The 13616-nt window shown below is 48.5% G+C and overlaps 1 protein-coding gene across 1 annotated transcript in view; it reads right to left on the reverse strand.

The window, feature by feature from the left end:
- Positions 1-2257: 2257 nt before the first annotated feature.
- The window catches only part of LOC131266738 (uncharacterized), a 45524-nt gene continuing 34165 nt past the window's right edge, over positions 2258-13616 (reverse strand). Inside the window, exons 4-7 of the mRNA XM_058269354.1 lie at positions 9144-10321; positions 8767-9065; positions 8581-8679; positions 2258-4767 (exon numbers count right to left, since the gene is read on the reverse strand). Of these exons, the coding sequence (XP_058125337.1) occupies positions 2344-4767; positions 8581-8679; positions 8767-9065; positions 9144-10321 (4000 nt within the window). The 3' untranslated portion in view covers positions 2258-2343. The remainder of the gene's footprint in view (positions 4768-8580; positions 8680-8766; positions 9066-9143; positions 10322-13616) is intronic.

Genomic DNA, 13616 nt, shown 5'->3' on the forward strand with positions numbered 1-13616 from the left:
GCCTTTGGGGTTTACGGGAACAGTAGTGGTAAATTTGGGCTAGCTAAAACCGAGAACCATTTCCCAGCGGACTGAGAAACATTCCTACCGCCAGGTTCAACGTATCCTCCAGCTTTCACTAGCATTTTCACTTACAGTCTAATCAGTCTTTTTAAACGTGAAAACTTTCGGAACACCCAGCCCTCCGTCGCGTCGCCCATTCGTCTGGTTTTTTAAAACAATTTTTGGAGGTCTCAAAGGTCAAAGTTTGTCCTGGTTTGTCTGCTAGTTGAAAATCTCAACCGGTCTTCGATCGTTATTTGCACCAACAAAATAAAAACCTTCTAAAATAAAAAAAAATCCCAATAAAGGTACGGCAGCACAAGTTTTTCTATGGTATGTTTTGGCAGTTGTCGTGGGGAGGTGTAATAAAACAAAACTATTAACCTGTACTGTAATAGTGGCAAATTAACTTAACTCGGATTTGCTTCCTGAAAAGTTCCTGAATTTCCTTCTCCCACTGGCGCCCCCAATAGTGATCGCACCCTATCCCGATGTTTATTCCTACTCTATTAGTAGTCTACCAATAACAAAGAGGTACTTTGGACTTGCTATATTGGTCTTGCAGATTTTTAACGTATTTTTCGTTTGTCAAACTTCCCAATTATGCAGATAAGATTTGCTTTCTCTAGTTTCCCCATTTTTATAACATTTCTTATGCTTCCTTTGGTTCATCATGATTTTTCCCCGCCTTGTAGGGTCGAGTTTTCTTTTAAATTCCTCGTGGTCGCGTTTCACTTACAATAATGTTGCCTCATTGTGGGGGTTAGTATACTTCGGCTGCACAGTAATGATGAATGCTATTCGAAGTCATCCGCACACCTCACATTGGAATGCGATGGAAACTTCTTTGCATCTTTGCCCAACTTACGTTTAATGCGCCATGCGTTCAACAGTTATTTCATTATATCAGATTCCTTTACAAACAGATCCTACTTGGATCGAACCGTTAGATCCGTGCTCATTTGGCTATTCCATGTTCGCGCGAGGCCTGCTAAGACGTACGATTTAGTGAAGAAAAATTTGGCTATCGTGCGCGTTAGTTATAGGGTAGCATAGGCTTTTTAGTGGAGTAAAAGTGGAGCTAGGAACAACGCGCATTAAGATGATTGATGCAAATCAAGCATCGATTGGCTAACACCACAATTCCCGTACATTTGTTGGATTCACTTCTATCGGTTGATACGAAGCGACGAATGTTCCAGACCAAACAGTTTGATTGCGCTATAAATAATAACCCGTGTTTTTTCCCATTCGTCTTCGTTTAGCTATCGATAATGCCCCCTTTTTTTCATTCGCTATCCTTAAACCTATTATCATGGTTAATGAGTTTGCCCCGACCCAACGGAGGAAGTTTGGTTAAATAATTACCATTCCGACACGCCGGAACCATCGATCCCTCCGAAAATCTCACTCCTTGAGAAAGGTGGACAAATGATCCGATGTGTTTTTATGTGGGTTTTGACAAATCCCTTTTGCCGATCAGCTGGACGGTATGCATAATTTGTACTGTAGAGATTATGGTCGATGTGCCAAAGTTCATTTCTTTAAATGCATGATGCAGATGCTTTGGTGCCTATTCTATTGATTTGTCTTTTACCGGTTGTTTATATTGATTCTATTGCACATTCCTCTTCATTTGTTATTTTAAAACCATTAGACTATGCCTACTTGCCGGAAGGATAGTAAAGTATTGCCTCAAAAAGACAAACGGATGCACATTCGAACGAAGGCACCGTCGCAGAGTTGTACGATTAAAAACCCATACCCATACGGAACATAACTAAAGTGCCCACCGATTTTAGACGGACAGTTTAAACTGTAGTGCAATGATTTGCCTTCGCGTTTGATCTTGACCTTTCTGAAATTGTCTGTGAAGAGAAAACCACCGATTGATTCTTTACCAGATACAAAGTTAAACAAAAAACAAGTAGGCTGGTAACAATGTAAAGTATGTCAAGAAAAAGTCCCGTTGCGTGAAGGCAAAACATTGCACAAACTATTTGATATCCAAATTTCCACGGTTTTGCTACCGTAGGTGTCCTTTAGTGCTGTGGGTAAACTGATCAAACCAAATCGTTTGCCGTATATTGCTACTTAATTCTTGTTTAATGAAATTCATGATATACTCGTAGTTCACGGACTGCCGTAGTTCATCGTCGTTCGGACAGACACTTTTTCCCATCGTGTCTTCTTGAAGGAACTGATTTGTGGCGTGCACAATTCTTAAAACTAAACATTACATTTGGTGTTTGCTGCTGGTTGCGGCGCCGGTCGGTTCTGGTCGGGAATGTTTGGCGGGCGCTATAAAACCGTCGTGCTGGTGCTGCGCGCATTTACGATCATCGTGCCCCCGCTCATGCCCAGCACCGACCCGGTCGGAGACTGCGGTGAGTTTGGCCCACTTCCCATCGCCGTACTCTGCGTGGTGGTACAGTGAAGGGCACCGAGCGTTGCGGACGGAGGCGCCGTCGTCCCGGTGACGATCGTGGTGCCACCTCCGCCGATCGTAATCGTCTTGCTCTTGCCGAACCCGAACATGGGCACGTACCGGAGTAGGCTGCTGTTGCTCTTGGTTACTTCCGTGTCGCGCTGCAGCAACGGTTCGATGGGATTGTACGCGTTTCCACCGGAGGTATTGCCACCGGCCGATCCCGACGTGCCGTGCACATGCCGGTGATGACAGGTCCGGTCGTGCTCGTGCTCCTCGTCCATCGGGGACAGCGGGTTGACGGTGGTAAAGTCCGTCGCGACGTTCAGATCGTTCAGGTTGATGGCACGCTGACGCTGGTTCGGATGGTGCTGCCGCTGGCCGTTGGCCCCACCCGTCGACATGATGCTAACGTTGTTGTAGCCGTTCAGATCGTTGAGTTGTTGCGTGCCGACGAGCAGATCGGCCGTCGGTTGGCCACCCACCCCGTCATCCTTGTACTTGCGCAACCCGGGCAGCAGCTCGAACTGGTCACTGCCGTTGTCGATCATCTCGACTGATGCGAGCGGCACGTCCAGGCAGGGATTCAACAGGCGCGGATAGTTCGAGATGAAATCGGACACCTCCGAGGCGGACGGACGCTTCTTGTAGTCCTGGTTCCAGCACGCGTTGATGAGTCCCTCGAGCTGCGGCTTCACGCCGGCCGGAATGGTGAGCGTCTGGCCGTTCTTAAGCTGCTCCAGCACCTGGTTGTTGGTGAGCCCCTGAAACGGGAACGAACCGAACGTGATGATCTCGTACAGCAGCACACCGTACGACCAGACGTCCGAGGCGGGCGTGAAGATGCCGAGCGCGAGCGACTCCGGTGCCATCCAGCGCACCGGAAGCATGCCCTTCCGGTTGAAGCGGTAGTAATCGTTCTCGAAGGTTGGTCGCGCCATGCCAAAGTCGCCAAGTTTGACGACACGCTGTGCGTTGACCATACAGTTGCGGCAGGCCACATCCCGATGGACGTACTTCTGCTCGGCGAGGTACGACAGGGCTCTTGACACGTCCAGCGCCATCATCGTGAGCCGCTTGTTCGAGATGTCCGAGTCCTCCGATTGCTTACTGTTGACCAGGTGCCGTCGAGCCAGCAGGTACGTCTTCAGGTCGCCGTACAGCATGAACTCCATGACCGTGTAGACCGGTTCGGACTGCAGACACACGCCGAGCAGGCGCACGATGTTGTTGTGATCGAACCGCTTCATCGCTTCCGCCTCGGACAGGAAGTCCACCTTGTCCTCGGTGTTCGAGCCGATTTTGAGCGTCTTCACGGCGACCGCCGTCCAGCCCTCGTCGCCGATTTGCGCCTCGCCACCGTACACCGTGCCGAAGGCACCCTCGCCAAGCCGCCGGTTAATCACCACCTGGTCCTTCGGAATCTCCCACTTGTCGAGCGTGTTGAACGGGATGGCGGACGGCGAAAGCAGGTCGATGCCGAGCTTCTGCAGATACTTGGCGGACGTCTTCATCTTCCGGTCGTAGCGCACCTTCCAGAACAGGAACGAAGCGATCGAGAGCACGGCGATGCAGAGGACGCAGAACACGGTCGTCACGGCCGTCGTCGCCTGCTCGCAGCTGATCCGGAACAGCCCTGCAAACCCGGCGAACATACACACCAGCGTACCATCGTCCGGCGGGTGACCATCCCGCGTCATCCACACGATCGCAGACTCGTTCAGCACCAGCCGTCCACCGACCAGCTCGTAGTCGCGACTCTCCGAAATGTTCGGCGTGAAATGGCCGACGATGTTGGCCGTCCCGTTCACAAACTGCACCACGTTAATGATGGTAAAGCGCGACCCAGCCTCACCGAACTTGATGCGGCCCGAGGCTCCCCGGAAGTCGGTCGCGCGGATCAGCTGCATCAACCGGTTCGTTGCCTGCTCCGAGTGGAGGTCGCTGAAGTAGGACGGATCCTCGCGCAACAACTTGTCGAGTGCGAGCGCGTACACCCATACGGCATCGTACGCAAAGCCGGCATAGTCGGACGGCAGGTAGCGCTCCCGGGCAAGCGCGGCCTTGTATCGCCGCTTCCACTCGCGCACCGTCGTCCCATCCACGTCCAGCGTGCTGTCGTCGTCGGCGAACGGGGCGTGCGAAAGCGAGAAGTGGCCGTTCATAGCTCGCAGCAGTTCGGCGATCGAACAGCCCGGTCCGGCCCCGTCAGCGTCCGTGTGGTTTTCCGCGCTCATGTTCCACATGTTCGACAGCCAGATCGGCAGGAACCAAATGTATCCGTTTTCTGCCGTCATCTGCAAGGGGGCGCAAAGAAAACGGAGGAATTATTCATCGGAAAGCTTGTATTCAGTTCAGTGCATTATTCCTATTTAGGACTTTGATTAAACCATAATATTGATTTTTCTAATTTTTAAATCACACAAGTGCTAAACATCAGAAAATTAAAAATGAATGGTTCGTTATTTTGAGTTTACAATAATTTTTCTAAATGCACCAGTAAATGCCTAATGTCACAACTACAATTTGGAACTTGTCCTCAATTCAACACAAAAACTTATTAAAACCCATAGGCTCCTTGGATAACGGTAGTGAAAACGTCAACGCTCTCGTTGCTAATCGCTATATATGACGTGGGAGCACGTCGTGCTCCAAACGTCCGTTAACAATGCAAAATTGTCACGAGGGCTAATCGATATTGTACATTCGCCGTGACCCATTTCTGGCTGTCCCATGTCGGGATCGAGTGCATTCTTGCAGCGCATGTCGTCCAACGGATGGGGCCGTTGTTAGCCGTCGTGGCCTACCATGTTTAACCAACGGCATCCAGAACGGTACATTTGCAACCGGCTGCGCACTGGCAAACGGCCCGTTTTCCCCCAAACACAGACGTGAAGACAAGTGGAAGTGCAGTCGAGTGAATGTCGAGGTAATTAGTGTGTCTATATGTGAAGATAAACATTTCTTGAGCTTTATTTTACATATAAGCACGTCGCAAAGACCTAGTTAGTCGTCCATAGATCTGTCTATTTATTCTGTCTAAAGCAGTCCCGGGTTATTATTAGATAAAATATAACAGACTAGTCATCCGAAGGTTAAAACAGAGTGGATGTTGTAACAGAGAGTGTCCAAATCTACGAACCGTAAAAATGATTCTTAAACAACACCTGTGTATACAACGTCGATTCTATTCCATTTGAAAGATAGCAATTCAACAGGTAAAAAATAAATGTAATAGGATTGTCGCAAAGAGCATTTTTTATCTCTGAATTCCGGTTGGAAACGAACCGAAAAATTGTGGTTAGTGAAACATATTTTTTAAAGAAGGTTCATTGTAAGGCGAAGGCCTAGCCTTATCGGGAGCCCTCGACTATCACAGTGAATGATGAGAAAAACTTTACTACTGAAGGTTCACCGATAATGGGACAAAGGAGAAAAAAAACCTTCGTGGATTTTGCCTTTTATTTTTTGTTACTCACAAAACCGAGAGACGAATGTTGCTGGTCTTCTTCTACAAGACCTGACACCATAACCGATTTTATCATGTGTCTCTTAGTTGATGTAGCATTCCACTTTTATTCAATTTTTCAATACTTTGTTGATCCTTTGGGTCGCAGCTTGTGAGTGAAAAGAAATCACACAAAAGCCCGTCGTCTGAAGGTTAGTTTTACCGGTCGAGATCGTTTGTGCATCGTCATGCATGTTGCATACGAAGGTCATTCCGCGTCAAACCGTTGAAGAAATTGGATATCTGAAGATCTGATATCGTAGGTAGACCATACGTTATTGAGTGGGGACAGTTCCAAAGGTATGTGACACAGATGTTTAAACTTTTACTCACACTTCCTGAATTACTTCCTGGATGGTCTTACACGTATATTCCGTCACCTGAAGTGGTTCACCAGCACCCCCCGCGCGACGGTGTTGGCTCGTGTTGTGTAGGTGGACCACTTACCCGCTCTCAGACATGTTTACCCAACCGACCCCGCCTAAATGCGCGCCAAGCAACAAGCCTCAGACCTGACCTTTCCCGACACCCGGTATGCATAGGTTAGAATCCTGTCCTTCGGGGGAGTTAGAAGGAGGTGAAGTCTCATAGAGATGGGAATGAGGCAGAGTGTCCCCATCAATTGACAACATTGTACGTAACGATTGAGGTTCCGTGTCTTCCTCCTGGGGCGCTATTTGTTCATATGTTGTTCTGTCGCATTGCGTCGACGCCTATCGAACGGAAGTCCCAATACCAGTCCGCTCTTTCCCACCCCGACGGCATCACAAGGGGCTCAGGTGACGACATGGTACGTGGTTCGTCAGACAACAGAGTCAGCTAACCGGAGCGACGCGATCCGATTCCACACAGAACACGGAACAAGGGCTTTTGCTTGGTCGCGCTGGCGCCAGCCAGAGAACACCAACAGACACACATACAAATAGATCCCTCGCTGGACTTCTGGCTCACCTCAATATCGCAATACGATTACGACAGCAATGACACGGATCGTACGTACGTACTTCGGTACTCCAACTTCAGAGCTTCAACTCTGATATTTTATTTTATTTACACCTTACCTCGTGTAGGGGTTTCAATAAAACAGCTTGCACAAAACCACTCTCGTTCACATTTTAATGACATAATGCTGGGTTGTTAATTTTTTTATACCTCATCCCGACGGCGCTACCTCGAAGTTGATCAAGTGGATCCAATGGCAAGCGCAGCAAGCGGCGATAAAGTCATCATCGTCCGTAACCGTGTCGCCAGCATTGAATTTCAACCCCCAAGGGGTGAGGAAAACGAGAGGTGCTACCGTAAATGCACTGCGGGACTCATAAAAATGGCTTGTGTTGCATTTTATGCCATGCACACACGTTAGGCTGCAGTTCGTGGTGTGACTTCTTTTGCTGCGTGGCTCGGCTTCCGGTTGTTGTGAGAACCCGAACCCACCGAACCGATGGATGGGTATCAGAAGTCGTAAACAGAAAGTGCCCGTCATCGAGGTCCACCCTGAAGCTTAGCATGCAGATTTTGGCGTTGATATTATAATTATTTTCCCCCTCACCTTCCTCACAAATCGGTGAAGTTCAACCATTCCGAACCTGGCGCAATCAACCAGTGTGGCTTTCATATTTTGTCGATGATTTGCAGTTTTGGTAGCGAATCGTTGGCAAAACAGGCAGAAGCAAGAACGGCCCACCATCGCCATTCATCCACTTTGTCGTAAGGGAAGCGTACGGCCACACTTTGGAGCGCCACTTTGGTGCGGAGGGGGGTTGTAAACAACTGTGGGAAGACGATCCAACAGGTTTCCGATTGACGAATTTGAGCCCGCCGTCGTTATGCTTTTATTTACGTTTTGTTTTGCCTTCCCGGCTTCACGGTTCGCGTCATGCGGGGAGTCAAATTGACATGATTAACCACAGCATTAACCCCCCGTAGATTGGGGTAGAGTCCTTTTACAACGTTCATTCCACGTTCAATTTGGTGAAAATGGGGGGAAATTACTTTAAATAAGTAGCAATTGTGCTATTATAAAGATGAGATGTGTTATTGAGACTAAATCTTGAAAACAAATTATATAAATCTTGCTATGAAGGGGATGAACTTAATATAATAGCTTAAATTCATTCGAATCAGTTCTCAAAGCACAGAAGTAACAAGTACAAGGGATAGCATCCTGTCGTTTTTCGTTAGAAGGGCACACTTCTGTGTAAGCCGTTGTCGAACAAGTTGTTCTTGATAACCTCTCCAACCGACTTGCAGGAAAGTATCGTCGTTTTTATCTTTTATTTTGCCCAGATAAGGAAGGTACGTAGAAAAGAGAAGGGCACGCAAGATGAATATTCAAACATCTTCAATCATCGTCAATTTTCCTTCCACTCAAAATAAAAAAAAACAGTTGCGAGAAAACTACCTTAAGGGCACCCTGAAAAGGGTCAACGATGGAACAATTGAATATTGAACGAGCCGAACAGAGTTTGGGTTTGGGGAAGATTGAACGCCGGCTAGGTGGTCATTTCGTTTCCCCGCTATACACTTTTGCGATGCCCGATGTCAGATGTTGTTTTGGGGGGATGTTTCGGTTTTGTTTTGGTACATGGTCCCCTGGACTTACCTCCAGCTTGGATGCCTCGCACATAATCACCTGGGACACTTTATCGTCTACGTCGGCGATAATGATTTTCGCATTTTTCGCCTTAAGATCTTGCAGGTACTGCGTGTGTAGAAGATAAAATAAGACACATGAATAAGAGGGATTACTCTTTGAAGGCTGTCCGTATATCTCTTAGGCTGAACTTACCCGATTCATTTCACCACCCGTCCGATCACGGGGGAATTTCTTGTTGGAGATCAGCTCGATCGAGTGCTCCTTTAGCAGCGCTTCCATGTAGGAGATGTACTCGGTCGACTTTTGACCGTCCTCGGTGAGGGCGGCCACCCGGTGCCAGTTCAAGCGCGGCAGCAGCTGCGCGTAGACGTACTCGTACTGGCGGTTTTCGCCGATCGTCCGGAAGAAGTAGGGATACGTCTCGCGATCGGACAGCGATGCCCCTTCGGCCGAGTAAGAGATGACGGCCATACGAAAGTGTTTCGAAACTCCTGGAAAACAAAACAAAAATAAGGGATTAGGTTGTTTGGTGTCCAAAGAGCAATCCACCGAGTTCGCCTTTCACTTACCGGCGATCGGTTCAACCGTTTCACTGCAAGCCGGCCCGAGAATGCCAAGCATATTGTTCTGCTGGATGTAGTGACTGATGAAAGACTTCATCACCGTGTCCGCCCGGCATTGGCCGTCGTGCTTGACCACGGTCAGCTGATGGTTCGGTAGAATGGCACTGTTGTTGTTTATTTCTGAAGCAGCCATGATGGCGGCCGGAGCTATCCCAAGATACGACGGTGCCAATCCGGTGAGGGGGAATATCCCTCCGATATAAACCTGCTGCTTCGTTGGCCCTTCCGGTTTCCACTTGGACCAGGAGACCTCGTGAGCCCGCACCCAGTCGCAGGCAATCTGGTTGTAGTAACGTGCGACGCCCTGCTGGACAAAGTCCGTGTTTGTCTCTTCCCGAGCCTCCAGTATCCGGTCCTCGTACTGATCGTACAGATCGATCAGGTCCTGTATCTCCGGATCGTGGAAGTGAACCTTCAGGAACGAGTAGACGGCCGGCTCGGTGAAGTGGAACTGCTTGGCGTAGTACTTGAGCCGCGGCGTCATCTCGTACTTGCAGCCGGTATCGTTGCTCGCGACCATCTCCTCGCACCGTGGCATCGTCACCGGCATGTACGTCGTATTGCGACTGTTAATCACCTCCGACGGTGTCCAGTGGAAGACCAGAAACTTTTTGCCGCCCTTCCGTTCTCCGCCGTACGCGGTCATCAGCTGCCGGATGCCCCGCTTCAGCCGATCCCCAAGCCACAGCACCTTCATCTGGAAATCCATCTCGGTAATGTGCTTAATGAGGAAGCCAGTGTCCTCGTAGTGCGGGGCCAGCACCAGCGCACACTTGCGCCCCTCGGTGCACTGTTCCGGCACGAACATACCGTGCTCGTCGCAGTCCTCGCCGCACTTCCGCTCGGCATACCGTCGGATCGATTCGAGCATCGCCTCGGAGACATCGAACTTTTTGATGAAATCGTAGTACCGGCGATCGTTGACGTCCTCCTGGAAGTACGTGTACGGCAGCACCTTCGGGTAGCCGTCCTCCTTTTTGATCAGATCCTTCGGAATGAACAGCCCGAACCGGCCCGGATTCGCAATGGCGCCCGCCTCCTGTACCCTCGGCGGAATGATGTGATAGTCCGAGAGTAGCCACACCTCGAGATCGATCGTCGGATCGGGCCATATGAAGTCCGGGCTGAAAAGAAGCGTAAAAGGAAAATCCATTAGCGTCATCGCTTTAAAGACACAATCGTAAGGATAAAAATAGGGTCCGTTTCGGACAAAAAGACGTTAAACAACTCCCAAGCAGATAAATTCACACGTAATTTTCCTTTACCAAACAATTATTTACTCAACAGCGGCACGCGCGATGTTGTTGTCCGCGCCAGGCAGAGACAAAGGTGAACCACTCAGATGTGGCGATGTTGTTGTTGTTGATATAAAAACATCTTGGTTCGCAAATCAACCTCCTCCCCCCCACACCCTTCCCCTTCTTCTCCCGTGCGTGCGTGCCAGACAACAAATGTACTTTTTTATTTTGAGGACTATATTTTTGCATCCTTCAAATCCAAGAATCGGACGGAGCGTGTTTAAACAACTCCGGGCCCCAAATCTGGTACCCCCAGCCACGCGTCTGATTCGTGCGTTGTTGCGCAGGAACGAAGTCTAAGATACCCTCTCAAAAATGTTAGTTCAACAGATTCGGAACTACGGCGACGACGGTCGTCTATTGACACAGGTGGGCGGAACGGCGATAGCGGGGCAATCGAGGACATGTTTGTGTGTACGGATCGAACCGAATCCCTCCTCCCGCAGGGTGTCTTGAAGGGTAAACCAATGACATTGTTATTGCTTCAACATCTTGTCCATTGCTTCGGGTGTTGAAACCTTGAAAGTTTAGGATCTCTTTATGGCCCTTGAAAAATCAATTTCAATCCTGTCCTATATGTACACGCCTAAGGCCATCCATCGTCGATGGACTATAGAATTTGAAGCATAGGGTGGGGCAGTGTAAGTAAGACAACTACTCTCAGCGGGAAGAACTTGTTTGCGATTATCTGTCGAGTGAAATATGATCCTGTTTTCCGTTAGAATGTCTTAGCGGATTGAATGAAACAGTCCTCTGTCGTGGTTAAGATCTCAGGTTCAACGACGTAAAAGCTCCGACACGGACGTTTAAAAACGAATATCGCCCATTCATCGACACAAACAACCGCATACCCCATTTCAGTAATACTTTGTTTTAGTCGCCGTATCCGTGACAGCTTGAACGATGTGCCGGCGCGGTTTAAATTGCACCGGAGTCCGGCACTCCGGTGGTGGTTCGGAAACTACTTCCCGAAAGCTGACACGCGAGGGGACGTGATCGGCATTTGTCAATCGCCTCGGGTCTCGGGGCGAGGCCTGTGGGGTGCAGGCTGCTTTTTGGCTGGGTTTCCTGCATCGGATTACTTTTTGGCGATTTCGGCAATGTTGTCCGCGAGAGATTGGGTTGGGTTTGTTACTTGCTGGTGGCCTTTGTTTTGCAAGATAAATAACATTTCAGCACAGCGGAAAGCGGTAGTATTACAGTTCTTAAAAATTGAGTTTCTCAGTTAAAAGATGTTGATCGACAAAAATCTGATGTTTCGTGAAAACCACACGGGAGGAAGGGATTCACAACACGTGCAGGGAGTTGTGACTTTTAATTCTGGAATGAACTTCACTTTATTTCAGTCTCATATGTTTTCTATTCGATACTAGGGATCCAAAAATCAGTCCTTTTTGAAAAAGACCTCGTCAAAAACCAGAGATCGAGCATTGCTCCCTTCAGTTTTCAAGCTCTTCTGGACGGCAGGTGTCTTCCAATCGCTGCCAGGCAGATTATTTGGCACTTTAATGCTGATTAAATTAAGCCCCGCTCATACACGGCCAGCTCGGGCCGTGGTATCACTTAAACTTCTGCTTTAATTAGACACTATCCGATCGAACCGATCGGCTTAATACTTCAGCTCGCGGACAGGTTAATGGAACCTGCTCGGGCAGGTTAAAGCAAGCCGTGGGGTGTATCTGATTATTGTAATTAAACATTAACCATAATTTGGCTCGTTTGCCACTACCGTGCTGCGCTAGAGGCCACGCTTCAAAACCACAACCATTTCGGGTTTGTGAAAACGAGCAGCGACACTAATCTGGCCTCACGCTAAGCCTGGCGATTGGTGTATTCCGTGGCGAGATTCAGCGAATTTCGCACTGCAGATCCGTACGTTAATGGGCTCCGGCGGTTTGTGGAGGATTTATTAACCAGTCTGGTCACTTTGGTCACGCTCCGGTGCGCCAAAGTGAGCGTAGAGCCATGGCGTAAGGCTGGTGTAGAAGAAGCTGAATTATTTATCATCCTTTTTATTTGATCCCGGCAAGTAATTGCTCCGTTAGCTGTGGTATTTTCTTGCGCCGTCAAGACACTCACTCGAGGCGCTGTCCTAATATCGTCAAGTAGTGGATGTTAGGAATATATATCTAGCGATTTTTCGCAATACCTACAGGTTCCACTTCGAGTGCCTTCTTTTTATACAGAATGTATTATTCCATCACTTTTCACTAACCCGTTTCAGGCAACATTTTTAAGCTTATCTCTACGTCGCCACCGGCTGCATTAGGGGTTTGCTGCATTGGAGGGCTGTTTACCTGCACGGGTCTCGCATCCATGTCATTCATCATGTCATTCTCGTCTGGGATTACCTTCCAATTCGCGCGAAGAGGAACACGAATAGGAACTAACCATGCAGTTACCAAACGACAAGGTTTTAATCATTCGACCGGTGTTAGTCAACAGCTCGAAAGTAGGGTAATCATAAAATTCCACTCGAAAAAAAAAAAAACACAACCCATGTCTGAGAATGCGTTCCATTAATCAGCAGCTTGTGGCGGCATTCAAAGTCTACCGCATCGGTCCCAGACTCGGAGGTCAACTCGGAACAGTTTGCCCTCCACTGTTTCGCCGACTGAACCGGACCGCGGGACACACGGAAAAGCGGTTCTGAGGCATCGCGGGAGCAGGCATTGAACATGACCGAGTGCTTCGAATTTTATGACAGGCCGTTTGGCGTCGTCCCATATTGTGAATTTGGCCCCGGAGGTATTGCGTCTTACGATGTCTTCCAACCGACTACCGATTTTACAATCGACGGCCGAGGAGTTGCGTGTGCTCGATTAACGTCTTCGTCCGCGTGTCAGTGACCTGTTTGCACAAACTATAGGGAAACAACGAAAACTACCATATCCCTAAGGAAGGGGACCCGAAGTTTATTGCCGTATCGTTTCTAAAAATATGCCTAATTAACTATTGGGTGAACAAGTAAGTTCATCACATTTCAATAGAATTAAAAAATTGTGCAAAATATTTCGCATAAAAAACAGACGCGTAAATAACGGAATCATCCAAAAAATCATTCACTATCATGGACATTCTATTCGGGAAACCAAAAATTATGAGCCACTTTAATTCAATT

This window comes from Anopheles coustani, chromosome 2, assembly GCF_943734705.1.
Source record: "Anopheles coustani chromosome 2, idAnoCousDA_361_x.2, whole genome shotgun sequence".
In the NCBI taxonomy this organism is placed as follows: domain Eukaryota; kingdom Metazoa; phylum Arthropoda; class Insecta; order Diptera; family Culicidae; genus Anopheles; species Anopheles coustani.